The sequence below is a fragment of the Ixodes scapularis genome, unplaced genomic scaffold, assembly GCF_016920785.2.
Source record: "Ixodes scapularis isolate PalLabHiFi unplaced genomic scaffold, ASM1692078v2 ptg000597l_1___fragment_1__unscaffolded, whole genome shotgun sequence".
Lineage (NCBI taxonomy): Eukaryota > Metazoa > Arthropoda > Arachnida > Ixodida > Ixodidae > Ixodes > Ixodes scapularis.
In genome coordinates, this window is record NW_024610006.1 from 298,508 (window position 1) to 322,688 (window position 24,181).

The 24,181-nt window shown below is 46.2% G+C and overlaps 2 protein-coding genes and 1 long non-coding RNA gene across 3 annotated transcripts; all 3 read left to right on the forward strand.

The window, feature by feature from the left end:
- The first annotated feature begins 623 nt into the window (after window positions 1-623).
- LOC121834176 (piggyBac transposable element-derived protein 4-like) lies at window positions 624-3,203 on the forward strand. Its single transcript, XM_042287917.1, has 4 exons — window positions 624-1,654; window positions 1,851-1,945; window positions 2,231-3,001; window positions 3,124-3,203. The coding sequence occupies exons 2-4, from the start codon at window positions 1,861-1,863 to the stop codon at window positions 3,201-3,203; spliced, it is 936 nt and encodes a 311-aa protein (XP_042143851.1). The 5' UTR covers window positions 624-1,654; window positions 1,851-1,860.
- A 172-nt stretch (window positions 3,204-3,375) lies between these two features.
- LOC121834139 (piggyBac transposable element-derived protein 3-like) lies at window positions 3,376-4,236 on the forward strand. Its single transcript, XM_042287881.1, has 2 exons — window positions 3,376-3,774; window positions 3,836-4,236. The coding sequence occupies exons 1-2, from the start codon at window positions 3,427-3,429 to the stop codon at window positions 3,986-3,988; spliced, it is 501 nt and encodes a 166-aa protein (XP_042143815.1). The 5' UTR covers window positions 3,376-3,426; the 3' UTR covers window positions 3,989-4,236.
- Window positions 4,237-6,489: 2,253 nt separating this feature from the next.
- LOC121834140 lies at window positions 6,490-22,959 on the forward strand. Its single transcript, XR_006077075.1, has 3 exons — window positions 6,490-9,517; window positions 21,915-22,042; window positions 22,927-22,959. It is a non-coding gene; the product is annotated as an uncharacterized LOC121834140 (long non-coding RNA).
- Window positions 22,960-24,181: the final 1,222 nt, after the last annotated feature.

The following is a 24,181-nucleotide window of genomic DNA, read 5'->3' on the forward strand; positions in this document are numbered from 1 at the left end:
GCCTTCTCTTGGCCACTCGCCTAACCCTCCGACACTTTGAATAATAAGCATCCATTCATTGACGTGCTGTAACACACTGGATAATTTCAAAAATATATTAACTTATTGGTGGTTCCCAGAACTGATGAAAAAAGTGGTTCTTTTGCTAAAGAGATTATATGGAAGTGATAGATTCCAATGTCTAATGCACTACAAGTAGCAATGCCAACGTGTCTAATTGTTTTTCTTCCGTATTCTATGTGCCTGCTTAAGTACCATTCACTTTACTTTGTATGAAGCAAGTTATGAAGGACAGTAGTTGCGCAGGCATGTAGAACACATAAAAAAAGCATTTCAATTTCGTGTCACTGGCGAAAGGCATTTAAATTTTGTGTCACTAGCGAAGAGCAATCGTGATGTTGCAGTCAAGAGGAAATTGCGTCATTTTCTGTTTGTTTTTAATAAGGCGTCACTTCCCGTACGTCGCAGGCCAGCATGACTAGCGGCAATGCCGCACACCTCACAAATGGCGCTGCACCTAATGAGCCACCATATTCGCGCCTTATGAGCTTCCATGGAAGCTTTGGTACCATTTATACATAGAGCTTGGATTAGTGATGTGCGAATTATTTGCATTGGTGGGATATAAGATAGACCGTGACGACAGCGGTTGTCCCTAGAAGAAATATAAGACTTCCGCCCCGTTACGTGCGGGGATTTCAACCCAGACTTTTTGTACAATGTCTTCTGGAGCGGCAACATAACAACCAAGGGGGGCTACTACCACGCGCAGACTGTCAACGTGCCAGGTATGCCGAAAATTCTCCCCCCTAGCATTCCTCTTTTTATAAGTAACTGGTTGATCGAAGTGCATATAACCAAATGCACCTTAATTCAACAATTCCAGAATCTGAAGAACTGTGCGATGTAGTGAGGTGAACGAAGAAAAGGCCGCTCTCAAGCGCAAAGTCAACAGAGTTCATCGAGATGCGCAAGAAGCCTGGAGTGGTGAAAATTAAAGGCAGCTTGCTCGGGTATCGGGTTCCAGTGCGCACCCTGCGGAGCTGCAGACGAACGGGCCCCTGTCCCGAAGCGATGAGCCGCGAGGCTCAGGCTTGTGAGGTGGAGTCTCAGGAGAGGTGGCCTTCTAAGAGCCCGAAAAAGAAGGCTTGCATGATCCCGTCAGTCCTACGCCGCTTTAAAGAGAGCATTGAGACTATGGACAGGCAAGCTCAAACAACTTCCTAAATACATCTTTACCCGCTGCCCTTTGACAGACATCCACAAGCTTGCGAGTGGCAACGCCCCCTTGCTACTCTCGCCACGTGACGCTGCAGCCTTAGGCCACAGTTCACACAGTGAGAATAAAAACACTGAAAATAGACGAGGGACAGACACAGTTCTTCCTGCGTGAGCTGCAGTCTATCCAACACACTCTGCTAGAAGTACCTAGCCTTAACCCTTTACTGCACCTTGTTGCATATTCGCAACATAGCGATAAACGACGATAAAAACATCTACAAAATGCATTCAGTGCTAGTTCCGCACGTTGTTGCATTTCTGCAACATACATCCGCGAGGCGAGCCGTTCAGTGCTGCCATCTGTACTCAGGCGGCGAAACTGCTCTCTAAAAAGCGTGACAGCCACCACGTGGACGCTCAACAAGTGACACAGGTAAGCCTTGACTACTGCATATCACGTTCTATACAGTGTAATGCAAAACAAAAAAATTTGCGACTCAACTTAATGTCCTGCTGATTATGTAAATACTAAAAACCTTAAGATTATTGACGAAGTTTGTCTTTGGAAGCAAAAAATAGCTATGTTGCACAGATGCAACAACGTGCACGACGGTGTTTTTTCTTCGTAGAGCAGACACAATGGACCCCAAACGGTTTTACAGCCGTGGAATTCCTTCCGACAGTGAGGACAGCGAGCTCTCCGGCAGTGACGATGACTCTGATTGTAAGTTAATGTTTTTTTCTGGAAATCCAACTTTTTTTCACGTAGAGAATAAAATTAGAAGCAGTGTAGGCTTTATTGACAGAGATTTTCGGAAGAGACCATCCTTCGTCAGGTGTAACTACACACAATTGCAAAGTTGTAGGGTTGTTTTCACGCTTTCAAAGAGCACACTTAGAACCGCCAGGGAAGATAGTCCCCTATACAATGTAGAATTTCTCTCCAAATTATTTATTTTACTGCTCATTGTATGAGTTGTACGAGACGCTGTTATTTTTTGTACCCCAGATGTCCAACCCCCTGCAAAATGTAGTGCCAGTTCAAGCGAGGCGAGTACAAGCTCTGACGAAGAGGAAGCTCCCGCAAGCCAACCAGCTGATCAGTCATCAACTCAATCTAAGAGAAGAATTATCTGGAAGAATGCAAGCCTGATGCGGGATCCTGAAACAGTGAAGTTCACTGGACAAAATGAGCTTCCGCAGGAAGTTTCAGAGTTGGAAACACCTTTCCAATACTTCAAGTTCATCTTTCCAGGCGCTCTTATTTCGCTTATTGCAAATGAGAGCAATTTGTACTCAGTCCAGAAGGATGCCAGTAAGCCCCTCTGCACCAGTGCCGAGGAGATTGAAGTTTTTCTAGGCACCTGCATGTGGATGTCTATAATTCAGCTGAAGAACACTAGGTGGTACTGGAGTGAAGCTACCAGAGTAAGCCAAGTAGCTGACCACCTCACGGTGACACGCTTCGAACAGTTGAAGCACAACCTTCACTTTGTGGACAACAGCTCTCTCGGCCCAAGAGATGATCCTGATAGAGACCGGCTTGCAAAGATACGACCGCTCGTCGATGCTGTAAATGAACAGTTGTCGCTGATACCGCTTGAAGAGCACTTGTCTGTGGATGAACAGATTATACCTTTCAAAGGCGCAAGTGCACTGAAACAGTACTGTCCCCAGAAACCAAAAAAATGGGGGTACAAAGTATTTGTTCTCTCAGGAGTATGTGGCTTCTCGTACAAGCTAGAACTGTACACGGGACAAGAAAACTCAGCCCCAAGACGTGCAGGAGAGCCTGACTGTGGAGCAAGCGGGAACATTGTTGTTCGATTGTGCAGGTTAATCCCAAGAGGAGTCCACCACAAAGTGTATTTCGATAACTACTTCAACTGTCCAACCCTTCAGGTGTACCTGGAAAAAGAAACCGTGCACTGCATTGGTACAGTTTGGATCAACCGAGTAACGGGTATCAGCATGCCATCTGACAAGGAAATGAAACAGAAAGGAAGGGGAAGCTTTGAAGAGAAGGTAGCGACCCTGGATGGCATTCAGCTGTCGTGTACAAGGTGGCAAGACAACAGAGCCGTCACCTTGCTGTCCACCTTTGTTGGGGCAGAGCCTGTCCTAACTGCGCCTAGGTGGAGCCAAAAAGAAAAGGAGAGGCGCGACATACCGTGTCCGTCGGTGATAGGCGCTTATAACAAGCCCATGGGAGGAGTGGATCTCTTAGACTCTCTGATCTCCATCTACCGCGCCCATCTCCGATCGAAGAAATGGTACTTTCGTATTTTTCTTCATATTCTCGACTTGACGGCTGTAAATGCCTGGCTGCTGTACAGGAGGAGTGCCGAGACTACTTCCGATCAACCAACACGAAAGCTCATGCCATTAGCAGAGTTCAAGGTGGACCTCGCCACGTCACTCTGCAAAGCAGGAAAAAATCAACTGAAGAAAAGGGGAAGGCCCAGCAATGAGTCCGTGGAGCAAGGCATCCAGCTGAAGAAGACAAGAGGTCCTTCAGCACCGTGTCCACCTCAAGATGTCAGGATTGATCAGGTATTATCACTGGCGAATTAATCTGTGTTACAAACCTCACTGTTCATACTTCTATGCTCAGGTTGGCCACTGGGTGCTTTGGAGTCAGAAGCGACAGCGTTGCAAGTTTCCTGGATGCAAGGGCATTTGTATGAGCTACTGCTCTAAGTGTGGCACTCACCTGTGCTCAACAAGCAAGAATAACTGCTTTCTTTTGTATCACACAAGCAAATGAGGCCACATCTCTCACTGATGTCTGTAAATACAAGTTTGGCTCTGGTTCACAAATTTTTAGCATTCGGCTATAAATATTTCGTTATTTCCATCTTGTTGCAAATATGCAACATACCTATCTTTTTTCGATATAAATTTTTCCGAAACTTTGAAATTTATTTTAGTGATAGTATTGTGATAACTGTGGTATTCTACTTCTGCTGGAATAAAATTGTGAAAAAATAAAAAGTTGTGCAGTAAAGGGTTAAGCCACTCGTCGACGCTTGCCGTCTGTGTTTTCTCCAAGACTTCAACACGTACAGCTGTTATTGGCCTCTTCGCCCAGCTGCCCGCCACGGCCCAGTACGTGCTGAGCGCCCCAGGCTCCGCCTGGGTGCGAAACGGGTGCGACGACAATGATGTCGAGGCCAATCCAGGTCCGGTTCGCACCCCGTTGAGCATGTCTGGGGTCGCTGCCGACTGTGGCTACTCAGACTGCTTTCCTCAGAATTTCCAGCAGCGGTCGTATGCACAATTTAATGCGGAGGAAGCGTGGTGTGCCAACATAAAAATAGCTTTTTTGTTGTTGTTAGTGTACTGCAGTGATTTTACCAGTTTAAATGTGGTTCTCAACAAATTCCGCTTTTTGTGTGAGTCCTTGCAACGAGACATTAGTTTTTATTTTTGCTAACATATCCATGTATGAATGTGTGCGTTCTACGCACTGATTATACTCATCAACTTAAAAAAGCTAGTTTTGCACATAATTCATGCGCTGTACGATGTAGTTCTGCCATATACAGCTGCTACAAAACAGAAAAACACAGTTCTTTTGCATCAGCACCTTCATTACACTGCTCAACAATAGCTTGCCATATTTTCCAAGGTCGATCTGGTAAGTCCTAGCACCAATACCAGACAAGCCATTGGTAATTCAAAAGGAGCCTAACAATGCCTTTCGGTTTGCGAGTTCGTGTGCATGCCATTCAGAGTGAAAAGCACTCCGACGAACCTTCCGTGATCTGTGGACCAGGTGTAACAAGGACTTCCATTCCGTTATGCCTACATTCACCATATTCTCGTTGTACTGATGGCATCTTCATATTCTAGTAGCTCTTTTTAAGCTGAGTGTCGTCATGCACTCCACAAAAAGAAGAGGTGCAGCAGATTAGTAACCATCCGAATGTTTAGCTACTTACCTACAGACTTATTTTTAATGTTGAAGCAGATTACAGTCATGCTGAGATGCTGGGACAAGAAGTTAACTGGACAAGCTCTCCGAGCACTTACTCTCAACGCTCTTGATACAACTCAACTTCTGATGCCATGCTTCAACATGCATAAACCCTGTCCTAGAAAAAGAAATCTCTAAGGTGCCAATTTCCCGCACAGCTGGATCCGAACCGCAGCAGAACACCCTTTAGTCCAGGGTACCGTCCTAGGTCATACCGTTACTGCTGTGGCCGAGGATCAGTTGTAACCATGGTGCCACCTGCTCAGCGACCATGGTGAGGGATACAAGGATTCAGCGTCTGGCTGCTCCTCTTCAAGTGTCATCGTTTTGCACGCCATGTTACACTGATGACAAGTTTCCATATCAAAGTCATATAAAGACCTGATTGTCTCCTTAGTTAGGAATGCCAAGAGTGCAGAAACTTGTTCCAGCTGGGGAGAAAGAGAGGAAGCAGCCAGCACTTGGTTGTATGGGCTTCTGCCTTTTGGCTGCCTCAGGCACTCGGCTGTGTGGAAGTTGTGCCATTAAACACCTTGAACCTTGAACCTTACTGCATATGAACAATTTATTGATTACAGTGTGACTGCTGGAGATAATTTTTGCTCACTAAACAAGGGAAACTGCTGTTCTTGCAGCTCCTGCCATGGAGCTAATCAAAACCCTCATGATCTTGAAGGACTTCGCAACTTGTCTTGTCGAGGAATTATGGTATGGAACTTCTGCCGATCTCTTAAGACCCCAGCTCTCAACAGAACTCTCTTTGCTTTCCGATGGGGGAGTAGACAGGGGCGGGGAGCCACTGCCGCCCTTGTTGCCTTCATAAAACTAACACGCCTGTTTAGCAGGAGGCTCCAGCGGTTCTGACATAAATATATAATCTTCAATTTGATGAACACACACAAAGCATCACAAAATGCTGGCAGAGCAGTTTTCAACAGATGAAGCCATGTAGAAACTCAACTTATTGGGCAAACTTCACCTCAGCATTACTGGACATACTGAAGGATGCGCTCTGGCACATAATGCGCGTGCCCACAGCTGCCTTCAGAGTGGTGCAACCAGTCCATGCCACATGCAAATCAGAAATTCAGAGCCCACATCTATTGTGCACATGCATGATGGAGTGGTGCATGTGAGCAGCTCACTAGCTATCTAGTAGTTTCAGTTATGGCACAGCTTGGGCTCGCCACGATGCGTGCTTTGTTTTGGAATGTGGCACTTTTTTCAATTTTTTTAACACTGACCAATCGAAGCTGTATGTTCTTGGTTGGGCTACTGTTATATTTATTTTGCTTCTTTTTTTTTGAGTTTGTGAATTTCAGTAGGTACAATTTTTTTTTATATTATTAAGGTTTAATGGTACTTTATAGTAAATTAGCTTCATGTAGAGCTGTAATTACAATATTTAATCAATGGTGTCCCCAAACTTAGAGGTTACCTGCATTTGCTAACTTCTAAAGTTGTGAAATAAACTATGATATACGGTAGTCAGCATTGAAATACAATAGGTTGCTCAAACTAATTAAATATTAAGAACGTTCCTAACATATTGTATACCAATTGGACGAATGCCCCCCGATATCCCCCGAATGTCTCCGATGTCGGAGGCCCCAATCTAAAAATTGGGGGCCTCCGATATCGAAGACATCTGATCTGTGGGAGAAGGGTCGGAGAAGGACGTTCCAGAGAAATCCTGGACGCACTTGAGGTAGCGTCGTACATCTACGCGAATTACGGTTCAGAACAGTTGTTGCTCGTGAGGCTGCTTTGTTCTTATCCGTTCGTGGTTGAGTCTCAGAGAGAGGACATTGAATAAGTTTTTAAGAACTCCCATGTTCTCTTTCAAATCTCTTCTCAAAAGGCAGTATGGCCTCATTCTCCGTGGAAAGGGGAATGCCGTCGAACTTAGAACAGTGGAGGGCCGAGATGCGGCCAGGCTTGACGATGACCCGTTTGCTACTGTCATGTGGGCTGTCCGGCACCGTCTGGTAGAGTCCACGCGTATTAGCACTCGGCGCTTTCCACTGACTCCCCTTTGCACCAACAATCTGACTGGCATCATAGACCTGCAAGGATCATGGGAAGATGATCTGTTTGCTAAGCGTGTCGAGGCACTTGAGGCAGAGCAGGACCCGCTCATCAGGGACCTGCTGGAGGCCAGAGCGGCTTGGGTTGCCGACCCGAGCCTCATTAACCCTATGGCCTTGTCCACCACTATAACTCGTGCCTTTGGCACTCACAGAGTGCGTCGTGTCTTTCCGGATCTACCAGACCCAGTCCTGGCCGATATCTCGGTTGACGACTTCTTTGCTGGCAAACGCGGGTCCGTGACGCTGCCAGACATTGGGGAGGCCAAGGAAGGTCTTCGCGCGACCTTGTCGGCAGTGGCCACGCAGCGGGGTCTGGCCGTGACGTGGAAGGGAGATCAACTTGAGGTGGTCGGGACCTTCGACTTGTTTAAATGTATCAACGGTCCCACCGTTGACATACCAGACTTCCCGGCCGAGTGGGTACAGCAGACTCGACATCATAGCGAGACTGTCGGAGTCTCGCGGTCGAGAGGAGCCCTAAGCCGCCGCCGCGGGCCCCATTCGTTTGGGACCCGTTGCTCCGGCTGGTGCAGACGGCGGGGAAACATCAGGAGGGGGGCTGCCCGATCCTGCCCTTGTCGTTCAATGTCAGGGATCTTGTCGCCAAAGATCACAACTCGCTCTCTCCGGCGGAGAGCCTCAGATTCCGAGGAGGCGAAGACGGTGAGGCCGCCTGGCTGGCTCTCCCGAAGAGCAGAAGGAGAAGTTTTCAAAGGCGTTTCCGATGGGCTATTCCCGGACGGCTGAGGAGGTGGCCCTAGCTGCCATGGCCTGCCTTAAGCGGATCGGGGGCAATATCATACCCCCCGATCTCCTCGTGCCTGTCACTCCTGGCCCAGCGGGGTGCTTGGTCCCTTCGTATGTCGGTGTGGACCAAGAGGGTCGGCGGATAGTCGGCCGGACACCGGGATGGGGTTGGGGGCGATGGCGCAGCCGCGCCGGTGTCTAGGTGAACGAAGGAAGTCGGGCCCAAGGTAGCCATACGTGGTGCGCGTCGGGCTGTCCGGGGGGCCTTGCTGAGAGGGGGTTCGCGGCTAGGTCAACGAACGCGGTGGCCTTCGTTGACCTAGCCAGAGGGGAGACTAACCGTCACGTGCCCGGGGCGTCCCCGGCCGTAGCACCCGCCGTTCATATAAAGCTAACGCTGCCTGGTCGGAGTTCGGGTGTGAAAGCCGGTGGCGCTTCGGCCGCATTCGGAGCCCCCCTATGTCCTTATCCATGGATGCGACCTCACGCCTTCAAAACTGAAAACCGGACATGATCTCAAGTTTCAAGTTAAGAACTTCCATTCATCCTACCCCTAAGGCTAGTCTATATAGAGCTATGACTTTCATCGCTATGGGCAGGAGCCAGCTGAGTTTGTATTGCTTGGAAGGTGGAGGGGTGATGTGCTAGGGAGCTAAACCCCGTCCCTGTCTCCCATATTGTCTGCTATAATAGTTTAAAATGTCAGTCAGAGAGAAGCGGCAGGGCGAGGCAATTGCCCCCCTTGCCTTGCCCTCTTCTTCCGATGCCACTAATAGGGTATGCAAACTTGGGGATTCCCTGCCATAAATAAATGCAACCCCTTATGGCTGCCACTGCATACAAAGGAAAAAAAGAGAGATGTGGTTCATTTTTCTCTTAGATGTTCATATCAGAGGGGATACAAACAGTCGTGGGTAGTTGCGGCTGAGTGAGCCAGCAGTGAGTGCTGCCTAAGTGTTCGATTCGGACTCTCGTTTAATCGGCAAGAAAACAAGTACCAGACAACTATTGGAACGTATCCTGTGAATGGCTCCTGGGATTTTCGCAAATGGTCTCTTGTCTTACAAATGAATGCACTCCTATTAACTAAGGGCACTTAGCGAGCTATATATCCGAGGGTAAAAGACTAAAAACAATGGAAAAGTAACAGAAACCAACAACACTTCTACTTGTTCATTGTTTTTAGCGCTTTTTCCCTCGGAAATATGGATCACCAACTAGCCCAAGTGCATACCCTTCTACACTTAGTGAGTTGCTTCCTCCCTTCTCATACTGCTGAGTCTACATTTAAGCATTCATTCTTCACAGGAGGACCGACACGACAGATTGACCTATCCGGTGATGCGAATTGACAAAGAGGACTCAAAGGCCATAACTGCGGTGTTGGAGAACCACTTATTTGAGGTGACGGACGGATTGGGCACTTCATTGATTTGAAGTACGATATAAAGTCTGCCTTGGCTTTGGATCTCATCACAAAGTAAGAAACTTGTTCACCAGAGGGAATATGTGTGCCATTTTTGCCTTTTTTTCCCATGTCCTAACATTAAAGTGTTGGCTTATTGAGCTCTATTCTACTTTTTTTATCCTTTCTATGCTGACTTTTCATGAAAACCTATGGCCTCCGAACAGGCTCATGCTCCCTCTTTTATGTCCTTTTTCAGCTGCACTTCCACATTTCCAATGCAACCCTCCCCTTGTGAACATATACATAGCTGCTTTTAGATTTTAGGGCTACTGTTCATTGCAAAGTGCTTGAGTTGTCTCAAGTTGTATGTAGCAGCTCCCATAATAAGGACAGAAGTACTATTCCACATTACAGAGAAATCAAGGGAGGTATTGAAATTTGATACAACAGCTGCAAAAATAAAAGTACAGTGGTCGCACTTCAACAGGCTAAAAATGCCACTTGCCAGTAGAGTTTTTTTTGTTTCAGCAAACGTTTGACTAACAAGGAGCCAATTGTACACTTCCCTTCCCCTAATTCTGTTAGCAGGCATTTACGTTACTTTTTACTGGGTGATTTTACACTCAGCACATAACACTATACTTGAGCAGAGTTCGTGTGAACCCTTCCTGGAAAGTGTGCTTAACTGTTTAATACTGAGTTTAGGCAACACTTCCAAATGGGGTTGTACTTACTCTACAAAATTCTTTAGTGCGAGTAATTAAATCCCCACTTCAAGTGTTGCCTAACTCTGTATGAAAGAGTAAAGCAGTCTCCAGGAAGGGATCATATAAACTGCTGTTTGCTGTTATGTAATATTAATTCTTGCTATAGAGCACACTAAACTTTTTAATACGGAGTGCAGGCACCACTTCTAAGGTTACAATAACTCTTCCTGGAGAGCGTGCTTAACTCTTTAGTACAGAGTTCAGGCAACACTTTTTCTTACATACGACAGACTGGTTGTCGCTTAAACAATTGTATTTAGGAGCAAAAAAGGGCAGTTAAAATAATGCACCAAACTCTGAAATTCAAAACCTGTAGACAGTCCTGACTCTTGCAAAACCATTTGTGTGACTATAGAAAAGTTAAGTGAGCACTCGTATGGGAGAGTAAAACATACACTAGTCGTGGAAAGGTAACGATTACCTATCCCTAGCAGGGATAGGCGGTATTTCAAATACAAGTAATTGAAATATGTATTTCAAATACTTTGTGTATTTTGAATTTCTATTTAATTACAAATTGGGTAATGCATTTGACGTGTGTATTTAAATACTAAAAGGTGGGTATTTCAAATACAATTGTAATTAAATACAATTTTGTGGGCGAAAATACATCCCTCAAATTTATTGGCACTGTCCAGAGCAGAAAGAAAACTACGTTCTGCACCGAATGCAGTGTCTCTTAATCAAGCACAAGCGTTTAGTGACTTTGTGATTACGGTGCTAGTCCAGGGCAAGAATAGTGATGAAATCGACGTTCACAGGCAGACTGGCTAAATAAGCGCCTGTGACAACTTGTGATGCTTTGCAGCCTGATTTCCATCCATAATTTTGCCTGGAACATTCTAAATGCGTGTGTCGTCCAGATTTTCGTTAACTGGTGCGAGTTGCAACAATAAAAAATTCTTTAGCTAGTGCTCCGTGTCTTGGTCGTCTCAGTTCTTTGTTGGTCTATACCAACATGTAATCGACAAAAAAACCTGCTTGAGGCTCTGTACTTTTTCACCTATTACGTCCAAGCTGATTACATTTTTTGTGATTATATTTCTATTACGTTACTAGAGCCTCGCAAACTTACTCCAGAGTGTGCGTAGAGATAGGTAGAAACCCGTTGCAGGTGCCCTGAAGTCGCTCTCGCAAATTTTGAGGAATGTATTTAGAAAAGTATTTGGAAGAGAACAAATACATTTGGTTGTATTTGTATGTTGTATTTAAATGCTTTTTGTAGCGTGAGCTACACTGGCCGAAATTGAGCAGTTTCGCGTGGCTGGCATAATGAGCCATGCTCCGTGCTGCGCAAGTGCGAGGAGCAGTGACGTCGCACGGCGCACAGCTGGCGGGGCGGAGGCCAAGTCGCCGCGGGCTCCGCCGCCACCGCGCTCGCCTCGCCAGTCTTCGCATTCCAGAGGAGTGACGTCACAGCCACGGCAGACGCACTGGCGGCGCCGCGTGCCCAGCTATGTGCCTCCGTTGCGCAGTAGCCAAGTCTGACGCTGCACCGGAGCTGCTTGATAGCACCTCTCATTTTATGCGCCTAAGCTCACGCTACGTATATCCTGGCATAGCCGAGCTAAGCCACCGCAATTTTTTTAAATGTAATTAGACTCGTAATTAAATACATTTTTGACGAAGTATTTTTGTATTTGTATTTTGATACATATTTGCATGTATTTTTCATATCCCTGGTCCCTAGAGAGAGTATAGCTTGCGATAACCCGGATTCTCTCCAAAAAGAGTACAGTCAACACCCGTCCATTCCTTTTTTAATTATTTTTTTAAGAGTGTAGAGTTAACATAATAATCCGAAACGAAAGGTCCCCTGCGTTTGGCCGCTTCGAAATGGCGGAACATAGAAGCGGAGATCGGCGGTCCCAGTTCGCGATTTCGATGAGCCCTATCGCTGCCGAAGCCTTTATATGCACCAAGATGCAGCCAAACATCACCAGTAAAGTCTGTACCTTGTTATTTTCTGTCTTTGCAGAAGAACACAGGAGTCGCGCAGTGATAAATTTAAATAAACCTGACAAGTGCTCGAGCAACTTCAACTTGTCGCGGCAAAACGAACACGCCTAACTTTTTGTTTGCTTTATTTCTCTGCCTTTTTTCGCTCTTTCTCTCGGGACTGGAGATGTTAGCGCCCAGGACTTGCCGTGTTCTACTCCTGTCTTTACCCGCCTGGTTGAGGTTGTGCCGGCGTGTCCGTTGGGAGCCATTCATAATGTCGGCAAACCGATTGCTCGAGCGTTGCCTTGTCCTGGTTCCTAATGATTTCCGGAATTCTAGAAAAACCAATATTGCTGGCCGTGGCTCCGTTGACACCAAGTTTTACGGCTAAAACAATCACAGAGCAACTGACTGTCTTCAACCTCGAGTGGGTGCACAAAGTACCATGCAGACAAGGCCCCAAAGGACACAAAACATAGGATAACAGCAATGAATGCCTCCAACATGGATTCCAGTGGGTTTTCATCAGATCCACGAAGAGGTAGCAGCATTGAACCATGGTATTGTGCAACAACCCTATACTGGTAACAAGTTACTGCTCCGTTCTAATTTACAACCGTCTTTGACACTTTCAATCCAATCCGAGATCCAATCCGCGGTCACTACGTGCGTGTCGCCAGCATTGCTCGCCTTGGTTGCTCTGGTTTCTCACTTTCGCTTGTTCCTTCGATAGCTTCTTGCCAACCAGTCGTTCCACTACCACCTAGAGGTTGAGAAAACTAATTCGTAGTGTTCACAATGATCTACGGGTACATAAAGTACATGAAAGGCGGGAAACGGGCCATTTTGCCATTTTCTCTCATCCTAAGGTTCGCGCCGAAGTCGACCGAGGACCTCACTCCTACTTTTGTGAAAGCATACTAGTAAAAGCTAAGTGAAGAAAAGGAAGGCTAATAAGATGCCAATGTGATCCAACCTGGCAGTAAGTATAGGGTGACTGAAATAACCAGGCTCGATCTAAAATGGGCCATAAAAATTGGCGCCTGCACATAGCAATCTGAACTTTGTGTCAAAGGTATATTTCACAGGTTGGTTTTTGTAAAATTACAAAGCGTAGCTCCCTTTCTGCAAAACATAGGGCTAAAAAACTTGCAAGGGTCAACAACGGATGGCGACGTAAACGACCAAGTCGAGCGGCGAGGCGCGTTTGGCGTCCGGTTTTCCGCAGCTCGCCAAGGCCTGGCTTCAAGACGCGCCCGCCGCAGCTCGCAAGACTCCCTGACGACTACAAGATCATCATCCGTGCACGTGGTGGCCTCAACCTAAGCTCGATGAGCACAGGCAAGCTGCAAGACTTCGTCTTTAACACTGCCCAGACCAATTACAACGTGGCACGCGATGATAAAATTCGAATCAATGCCATTCAAAACTATACTACTCAGCACCCCCTCTGAAGGGCGAAGAGAACTATTTTCTGGCCACATATATGGCAAATCCTGCGAAGATCTCACGCGGAATCATCTTTAATGTGCCAGATTACGGTCCACCGGAGAACATCAGCCAATACCTAATCGACTGCAATCACGACCCGGCTATTCTCCTTGCCCGTCGGATGTCTCTCATCACTGCCCCTCTCTACGGCAAAAGGTCCAAACCCTACGGCAAAAGGTCCAAACTCTACGGCAAAAGGTCCAAACCCTCACACAATAAATCACTGCCGTTTAGAAGGAAAATGCAGACTTACGACCCCTCCTTAAACAGAAAGGTTACCCCTCCAGCGCCAACTCCTACTCCTCCCCCACAACCCGTTGCAGTTGCCATATCCTCACCTGACAGCACCGCCCAGTCTGTCAAGCGTAGAGTAATCAATACTATGGCCTCAAAATCGTAGACAAATTACACCGACCGAAATGTCTCGCATTTTCAGTGCCAGACTGCAAACCTTAGAGCAAAACGTTACAGCCGTTGTACGGCGATAGAAAACGCTGTCTCAAAGTACTTTTCCAGATTGGCCCAACTCACCAGTCAAATAAACCAACTCACCAACATCTCATCCCAGTTGGGGTCCTAAACTCCTCCACCACCCCCACCATCCATACCCTACCTCTAACAGTGCATCCCTCAATATGGCTTTACCTCTCCCACGCCCGCCACGCCTCAGTAGGCACCAAACCACTATCTGGCAATGGAATTACCACAGCTTCCGACTGAAGCATGGCTATCTTTAACACTGCCTCCAGTCTTTCCAAACTCCCCCCGATATCATAGTGATTCAGAAAACCCGCCGCGCGGTCAAACTAGCCGTCTATAGAGCCTTCCAAACTCCTGACAACGAGGAACCCAATACCGCCATCCTCACTCGTAGACATCTAACCGCTTCGTACAAAAATCTTGGCGGAGTCGACGTGGAGCACGACATCATAGAGATCCTTCCCCAAAGGAAAGGCGACCCATGTCTCTATATACTAAACATATTTAGCCTCCCGTCGGCTTGCAAACACCGCTTTGGCGTCCTCTTCTCCCGTGCCTTGAGGGAGGAGGGTCCTCGGTAGCAGAACCATCAAACGGCGCTTGAATGCAACATAGAAGTACATTCGGACAGCATTGTAGACTTTGTCCAAACGGTGAGCTAAAAATACATATTTTTCGTGTATGGCTCGTCTAATTACTATTATTAGTATTACTATTATTATTATTACATTTATTATTATTTGACCGGGGCATTCGAGACCAACAAGCTGTGCGTTGTTTCGCCGTCAACGAGTCTGAGAGCGCTGTTTGTTACGAAGCTGGCGCCGGATATTATCTGCAAGGACGACTCTTCGCGCCTGTCCTCCGTTGGAATCGACAAAGTGGAGTGCCGTCACCTAAAGACCCGTTTCGACACTTACGGCTCCTTTCATGTGGCCGCGGCTGCGGAGGATTTTGAGAAACTTGCTGATCCAGCTGTGTGGCCTAAATCCAGCCTTTTTAAACCTTTCAGAGGAACCCTTCAGAGAGACATGCTCCACGCTTCAGAGGGACATCCCACAACCGCTGACAAGTGATGCCTGGCATAGATTTATTATATCAAAACGTCCGCGGCTTACGCACAAAAGCCGATTGCTTTTTTTTGTAACGTTACAGTGTCTAATTATGCAATCTTCTGTCTAACGGAAATTTGGTTGCGTCCTAACATCGGGTCCTCCGATTACTTTCCGCCTGGTTTTGTTGTGTACCGGCGCGACCGTGACTTGTTTCAAGGAGCTGGAGCGGGAGGCGGTGTGTTGGTCGCGGTCGACAGCTCAAGGAGGCGTCAAGATTTAGAAAACTTTCCTGAGAGCTTGTTCGTCGAAATTGAGTATGCAAAGAGAGAACGTGTTCTTATTGGTCTGTTCTATCTCCCCCCAGAAAAGCCACCTGGTGATTTTCAGCGTTGTCTGGTTGGGTTAGAAAAACTCAACGAGCTACAGGCGTGCAACGTTTTGACTGATAACTTTTATTGAAAGCAGAAATGCAACCATCTTTTAGACTTCTCTTCTTTTTTGGATCTGAAGCGGCTCAACAATGTTCTTAATAAGCAAGGTAATGCTTTAGATTTATGTTTTTCAAATACGAACGGTGTACGTGTGACTTGGAGTGAAATGCCAATGGTGCCTGAGGATATGTACCACCCCGCGCTTGATGTAGTGATCTCTATTTTTAATTACCCAACTCGCAGTCACTCTGATGCCTCTCCGCCGCAAGCATCGTATAACTTTTCGGCAGGAGACTACGTCGGAATGTTGCCCCTCAGCTTGAGAGGTGGTGGTACATTCCGACTTGAGGAACACAGAAGGGATGTGGTGAAGGCCACGCATGCCACGAGAAGCAAGTCTGAGCTTGTTGACCACAGCTGGACGACTGGACATACGTTTGACTTGGACAATGCTGCTCGTGAGCAGAGGTGAGGCCCGAGGAAGTTCGTGGAATCGTGGTTTATCCGCCGAGACCCCGAGGCGTGCAAGACGAACCGGGGCCCCCCACCGGACGTTTACGGGGACTTGTAGATTAGAGTCGACTGGTTTTGACTCTCCCAACCACCGGGCCAGTTCACACTGATGATGCCACCCGGATAGGTGGCGAAACGTCTGTGTTGTTGTTAATTTTTTGTTGTTGTGTTAAGCCACTGTAAACTTATTCCGTTATGACTACCCTGGCTTTTGGAGCATATTTGCATTCAGGAGTCGCTTCAGCAAAGTTGCGTCTGTCGCCCCACAGTGCTTTTTTAGCTTTGATGCACACGTTGTTTATATGGGTATTCCATCTTAAGTCAAGATTAAATACTACATCTAGGTACTTAAATTCTTTAACTCTTAAAGCTCAGAACCATTCATGTCATAATTATAGGCCAGCAGATTTTGTTTTAGTTATAGACATAAATAATGATTTTTGATATGGTGTGGAAACCCCACGATTCGTCATTTGTCGCACCAATGCCTATTTTCTTTTTTTTTCTTTTTTTGTAAATTACGGTTTAATTTGATCTGATCATCTTTTGTTTTCATTTTATTATGAACCACACAATTGTCTTCAAAAAGTTTGATTTGAACTGAATCGTCATAGGGTAGATCGTTTATAAATATCGAAAATAAAAAGAGACCCAGAACACTTCCCTGAAGTTTCCAGACCAGATCAAAAACCGCACAAGGTTTACTCCCCCTGACCTCGATATAGACCTTTCCAGCGGCAGTCTCGAACGAAGCGATTTCCAGCGCGCATCCCTGGTTTTGAGACTGTACGTCAGTGTTGCCCGACTGCGCTGAGCTGTGGGTTTTCTCGTCAGTAGGCTGTGGCAGCCTGCGTAGGAGCAATTTTGAATGCTGGTGGCGGCAAAATCGCCTAACTTTATTTTTTCTTTTGTGTTCTGTGGCGATTATAACGGCACTATACACTCAGCCGTGTCAACCTTAACTGCCTAATATATTTGACCACACCAGAGGATAGCCGAACTGCATGGGTATTGCCCCCTCACTATATGAAATTCAACGAGTCTCATAAATCGAACAACATATATTGTACGCGTACCCCACGGTGCCGCGTTATCCGGACATGATTTGAGAAAGGTCTCAAATAACACAGCATATCCAAAATACAGTGTCGACGACAGTCACTTCACGACGATCGCACGGAATCCGGCTTGTCTTGGGGTACGTTTTGAAGAGTGATGTTTTTTATACACAGCACTAGAGCGAATGAACGAACGTGTCTATTTAGTTCCCATACCCCGGACCCTATCAGCTACTTCTCGCCAAGACCGGGAACATATCCGGGAAGGCTTTTCGGAGATTATCTCAACGGAAATAATCCTCGAAGAACGTCGAACGGCCTGCGTCGCGGGCTGCTTGACGTTCGCTTTCTTCGCTCGTTTCCTGCGAAGGTACAGAAGGCTATAGGTCCTGGTATTCCCAGGTTCTCACAGTGGAAGATTACAAAAACACGCAAGCATCCTGAACAGGCAAATAGAGTAAACACTTACAAGGAAAGCCGGCGAACTCCGAACACACGATGCAGGTGGGGAGTCGCGCTGATCGGGTTTCCCCAGCTCAGGCGGGTGGCAGAAATTTTTGGCTAATAGGGGTCACTCGAGTCGCAAAATGGCGGCGGCCAGCGAGCTGTTTCTGCAAAGGTCTATACTGTCTCCGTGATAAAAGATAAGAGGAAAACCATATAATAACTTTAAAAAAGAAAGATATGTACTTGTCTGTGTTTCTGACCTCTTTGGGTTTATTCTTTCTGTGTTTGTAAGTCTCTATAAACAAGCTCCCTAAATTTTAATTCAAGTTGTGTGAGCTTCATGTCCTGACTCAGTACGTCCGCCCGTCACCCTGTGTTCAATCCCCGCAACTTCTTTCAAGCCGTCAGCTACATCTCAATAATTAACTTTCTGCGGCTCCGTCTACGCTCCCTGGGGCTTTGCTTGCGAAAAAACGTGGCCCACGCCTCCGTGGACTTTGTGCTGGGATTCCACTCCCATACTTGGTTGTCAAGCTACAGGATCATGCAGATTTCAAGAATAGAGATATCCCAGGAACTTCGACTCATGAGAATGACTCTCCCCGGCCACGACAGCACTCCTCGATACGTTTTACGCCACAGACCCTCGTTCCTCTTCCTCAGGAGTTCTGCAGTCGGGCTCTTGGAGGCCGCAGGGGTAAAAATCCTGGGGAGGTACGCAAGTCTTGCCAGAAGGCTTCGGACTTCAACTGAAACCCCCTGTTGTACTTTTGGACAAACAGCTTTCCCCGGAGGGACTTCTGTCTCACGGGCCCAAGTTCGCCCTAGACCTTCCAGCATCGAGGGTAGACCAACTGACATCCGTTTACAAGGTAGCAGCAAGTAACCCTGAAAAGGATCGTCAGAACTTCGTAGGGACAGCTGTGCATTCCGTTTGTGCCCACCTCCAGGCAAGTCATATGTATACTCAACAGTAGAGGAGCTCCGCAACGCCCAGCTAAAGCTGCTAGAGTAAGAAAAGATGGTAGTTTTCGTTGTTATGAATGAGGACATCTAAGAGGAAAAGGTGGAAGCTGCACTCGGAAAAAGAACTGCTTTACTCAAGGAAAGACCTTCAGGGTCTTTAAGGTCTGAGGCTAGGGAGATATGCTCTCAACTGAACCTCCCCGCTCTGAGAAAGAAATGCGTTAGTTTTGCCCGCACATCAGTTCATAAGAGTGCCCTTTTTTTCTGCAAAGACCCGTGCAGAAAACGCCCCGCTCCGCGGCATTGTTTCGGAGAACGGGTGCTGGCAGAAGAATGGTCTCCAACGGCCAACTCTGCCAGCAACACCAGCGGTCGAACCAACGAGAGCCCCTCGGAGACAGACGGTCTCCAACACAACCATGGCAAATCGTCACCAATGACTTCTTCCATCTCCACAGTGTCACCTACCTACTTGTAGTGGACTACTTTAGCAAGTACATTGTGATAGAGCAAAAGGGGGACACCTCTGCTATCAAAGGATCGCAACCCTAAAAAAGGAGTTTGCTTGATTCGGCATTCTAGAAGGGGTCTTTGACAACGGCCTGCCATTCAACTCTGAAGCATTCAAAGGGTATCTCAAGTGCTTGGACATGACAAATAATCCAAGTTCTCCTGATTACCCACAGTCGAATGAACTTGCAGAGAGGTCAGTTCAAAGAATGAAAACAGCTTGACCAAGGCACCGAAGGAAGGCAACGACCTGTCTCTTGTTCTTATGGAGCTTAGGGACACACCGATGGATCAGCTCCTGTCCCCATTGGAACTGCTAATGGGCCGCAGGATCACAACCCTCAAGCCAGCTGCTCCGCGTTAACTTGAGCAGCACTACAACATCAGGGAGGTTCAAGCACGCCTTCAGTTCCATCAAAAGTGTCAACACCGACATGGTGACGCACACAGCAAACCACTACGTCCTCTGAGTCAAGGCGAGAGAGTCTATTTCCGTCGAAACCACAAATGGGAACCCGGAATTGTGGTCCAAGTCGGACAACAGCCACGATCATACCTAATCAGAGCGGAAGACGGGGGAGGGGAGGGGGAGGGGGGCATTACAGAAGAAATCGATTCCACATCTGACCATTCGCTTGAAACAACAACGCGATCCCTGAGGACTACTACCAACTCACGTTCAACGACCAACCTCACCAATGTCCTGCCCAGTAGTCCCGCATACCCGAAACCACTCGATCAAGCCATCAAGTTGTTCAGCCAGCAAGGTATCGCCGAGTCTGTGGACTCTGAACTCTTAAAATTCGCATAAACTTTCTTTTTGCAAAATAAAAGGGAAAAAAGGATCTGTTATGTATTTAGAAAAGTATGGTTGGTGGTGCCCACTTCGCAGTTTCTCACAAATCGGCGTTGATACCCACACGTGCGACTCAGCTAGCCTTACACCACAAAACAGCTATGTGCCTGGCGTCGTTCCCGTTCTCGTAATAAAGTTTGTCAACCAAAAACATTTCAGTATGAACAACGTTATCCACAAACACGGCACGTGTCAGTTCCTGGATCTCCTGGATGTTTACCTCCACTCAACCTCAGTGGAGTACGAGGGCAATGTTTATATAAAGAGAGCGGAGGTGTGCATCGGGTCATGCTTTGCAACAGTTCTGAGTAAGGTATGTATTTACTCGCACAATGAACGCACTCGCGTAATGAACGCACCCCCCAAGTCGGCTTCCAAAATTTCGACTTTTTTTTTTCACTTGCATATTAAACCCACCCTCAACTGGGAAGTCAAAACTTTGACCCCCTCCCCTTTCCCCACACGCGTGAAATGAACGCACTTTTCTATCCTGGTGCAGCGAGGTCGCAAATGCATGGGTAGCGTGGCCGAACAAAACGCCTTGCAAAAGGCCTTAAAAATAAAAAAGACCCATTGGAATCATTTATCGAAACTACAGTACGAAAACCAGTGTCTCCCACTTAGACTTGGTTCTTTCTAATTTAACGTCTCTTGAATCACGTCGGACAGTCGCTCGCCTTACTCTTTTTCATAACTTTTATTACAACATGCAATCATTTATGCTCACTCACTGTAAGTCTGTCTCATACATTTCTTTGCGTCATGATCATTCCTTGAAAATTGCACCTATATTTGGTCGCACTAATAGATACAAATACTCTCCTCTTGCTCTGTCCATTAAAAATGGGAATTCTCTCCCAAACGACATAGTCACTGAATAGAATGATAAAAAATATTCCGCAAAAAATTTTTGGCTTTGGTACTATGTTTTCAGCGCCATGTCTGCTTGTGTTTCCTATAAATTGTGCACTGAGTCCCCAGTTCTGTTGTGCCCGGTTTCTGTAAACTTTGTTCTGAATTCTGTATAGTTTGTTTTTAGTTTTTGTTTGTTGTTAATTTTTAACCTTAGTTAGTTCTTTTATTTCCATTATATCATTGCATTTGTTTGTATTTTTCTACCCCCCCTCATGTAATACGTTTGAACGAACGTATTTGAGGCGAATAAAACTTGAAATTGAACTTGATTCGAGTCCATTGAGCTGCGAAGGCGAATACATCGGCCATCGGAAGATGCCTAAATGCTCGCTTTAGGGAACACCATTTAGATGTTACCAAGGCATCATCGGACTCGTTCCACCCAATAGTTCTGCATGCCCGTACCTGCCACGATTGCACCCCAAACTTTGAAAACACCACTTAGCTAAGTTCACACATAGATAAATGTGGGCCCGAAACAATAGAAGCGTTTAAGGTCAGATATGCTGTGAGCAATGTCTCTGGGACATCTTTGGCTTTGTCGTCAAAAAAGCTGGAATTTCTAGCGTAAAAATTATCGTAAAAAGCTTGTTGTGATCAATTAATTTTGTCTTTTCCTTTCTTTTCCCCCCTTTTCAGGGGTTAATTTCCTGATTATAATGCAGTTAATGTAAAGGTACAAGCGAGCTGGACAAGAACCTAGCTGTGTTGGGAGATTTGTGTTTGTCCTTTGTCCCTCTTGTTCCCATTTTCCAGGATTATTTTCGTCATTAATTTCCTTTCTTTTTTTTTCTTCCTTTCCCCCTTTTTCACGAAATTTCCTTAAGTTTTTCCCTATAATTTTTTTGCTATCATTTTAATTTGGTATTTTTAAAGTTTGTGAGTAAATTGGTTTTATATTAAATTTTGAATATTTTCGTTTTCTTTCAATTCTTTGTCGTTCAAGGTCGTAGCGTAATGGGCATCTCATAAATGTTCGCTGCTCATTGAAAGAACTGTGTGTGTCTGTGTTTGTCCTTTACGTGTTTTATTCTTTCAGTGCATTCTGTCAGTTCCTCAAGGCTCTTCTCACATCATGTGGTGACATTTGCGTCCAGTGTTATATAGCCCTGTCACATGGAAGAGGTGGAGGAGACCAGCTTACTAAAGAGTATATCAGCATCACTGGTATTTCCTTTCTCGTTGGAAATGACTTCTGCCCCTTTTGTTTAATGGGAGTCCTTTGCATGTTCTTTGCTTACTTTTCAAACGGTTCAAAAGTGTGATATGGGGTAGGCAGTTATGCGACAATGGTGCATGCCCAGTATATCACGGTAGCTTAAACAAGAGACTTTGGAAGTGAACATCAGGAGAATCTCCTGTTTCATTCTTTCTAATCCAGGGTGCCAATTTCGAAACATGTTGTACAATCTTTAAATAACTTTTAGCACAAGGAAGGAAAAAGGAGAGGAGGCATTATGTCAGTTCGCTATGCAATTCTAGAGATTTTACAACAGTACAGTACAGGACACCAAGCCGGTTGGAACCAGATCATTACATCTGTCAGTGTGGCTTCTAGGTACTTTAACTAGCTTATTAGTTCGCAAAAGAGCTCAATGAATTGTGGAGGCTAAGCCTCGTAAGACTTCTGCAGACTGACTGCACTGAGCAATAAAACGAAGAATTCAGCTGGATTGTGTAACGTAGAAAGATAAACCGGGAAAAGAGCATGGGCAAAACTGGGGAGCTAAACCACGCAAGGCATTTCGTGCTATGTCTCGTCTAAACTATTTTCTTTGTTGCTGCACTTTCTGTCATCTTTAGCAGGCAGTATGCACTGATTTCACTTACATATTGGGTGGATTCGACCATAAAGCTAGACGTTTGTATTAGTAAACCAAGCGTATGTTTTATCGGAGTAATGGCACATAGAATTTGCACTCTTTTTAAGAGGGATAATTTATCTAAGCCAATTGTTTCATACTAAATTGCCAAAGATTCTGCCCCAGTTTTCAAAAACAGACTGGCAAATGCTTTCATTTATTTAGTAAATTTGATCTGTTTATTTACAGGAAACACTGCCTCTATTGCTGTCATCAACAGCCAGCTGGCTAAAATCAAGCCACCACACAGCTCCACGAGACTCCCAAGGGCACTGAGCACACGCCTATTCTGGAAGGCTTCCGAATGGCGCCACTGGCTGCTCTACCACTCGCTTCCCTGCATGCACAGGGTCCTTCTGGACCAATACTGGCCGTACATAAAGAAGCTGGTGGAGGCCGTCCATGCACTTTTGAGGGACACCGTAACTCCAGCATCCATTGATGTTGCACGCGAGTTCTCCCCCTTCGGTTTCTTTGTGTCCTGCTTCGGGCCAGCTTTAATAATGTCATATTGTGCTTTCAGAGAAACTCCTCTGGACCTTTGTGGGCATGACAGGGAGGCTGTATGGAGCTCCAGCAATGACGTTCAGCCTGCACCAGTTACTCCACCTAGCGGAAGCAGTGCAGCAATTGGGGCCATTGTGGGGCCATTCTGCTTTTGAATTTGAAAGCGGTAACGGGCAGCTTGTGAAGCTGGTGAAAGGATCAAATGCTCTTCCGGAAAGGGTAGTGAAGTATCAGCAGTTGGGATCAAACTTTGGTGTCCTCGCTTCTAAGTGACAGCGTCAAAGTGATGTGCTGTGATATTCTGGGATACACTAAACACCAAAACTTCAAGTATGCAAACGAAGTGTGCCTGCTCGGTTCCTCTTCGAAGGCATCCTTGAGCAAAGAGGAACAGAGTTGTCTTTCCGCTGGATTTGGGGCCGCCTTTGATCAGGCTACAGAGTACAAGCACTTCGCATGGAAAGGGCAGATTTGTCACAGCCGAAACTATGCCAGGAGTAAAAAGACAGACTCCTAGGTCATTCAAATAAAGGATATGTGCGATTTCACCATTTTGAGAGTGTTGCCTTTGAAAGGTGAGGTAACACTTCTGTGCAGGGAAGTTGTCATCACTTGTGCAGGTGCTTTCCCGCAGCACATCAGGCTTTGTTTTCTTTCTCACGTGAACTTGCAGGCTGTTAAACCACAGCAGCTGAAGGCACCATGCCTTTTTCTCACTTTCAGGAAGCCCTCAGCATGCTATGTCTGTGATCTGTCAAACCTTCTTGAGCGCGATTGATGTAATGTAACCAGGTGTGCCGAAGTAAAGTGACTGTTCCCTAGGAGTTGAAATATCCAAAACTACATCCTGTGATAATTTGTCCCTGTTTTGCCTTTGTGTCAACAAGGGAAATCTATCGAGATTGTGCCTTTCACATCTTCAGACTTCTTGTTTTGC

Excerpts from the sequence above, each read along its gene's own strand:
- LOC121834139 (XM_042287881.1), top strand. The coding sequence starts at position 3,427 with ATGGGAGGAGTGGATCTCTTAGACTCTCTGATCTCCATCTACCGCGCC. Across the intron at positions 3,775-3,835 it reads AAGATGTCAGGATTGATCAG|GTTGGCCACTGGGTGCTTTG; the intron begins GTATTATCACTG and ends TTCTATGCTCAG.
- LOC121834176 (XM_042287917.1), top strand. The coding sequence starts at position 1,861 with ATGGACCCCAAACGGTTTTACAGCCGTGGAATTCCTTCCGACAGTGAG. Across the intron at positions 1,946-2,230 it reads CAGTGACGATGACTCTGATT|ATGTCCAACCCCCTGCAAAA; the intron begins GTAAGTTAATGT and ends TTTGTACCCCAG. Across the intron at positions 3,002-3,123 it reads AGAAAACTCAGCCCCAAGAC|GTGTACCTGGAAAAAGAAAC; the intron begins GTGCAGGAGAGC and ends CCAACCCTTCAG.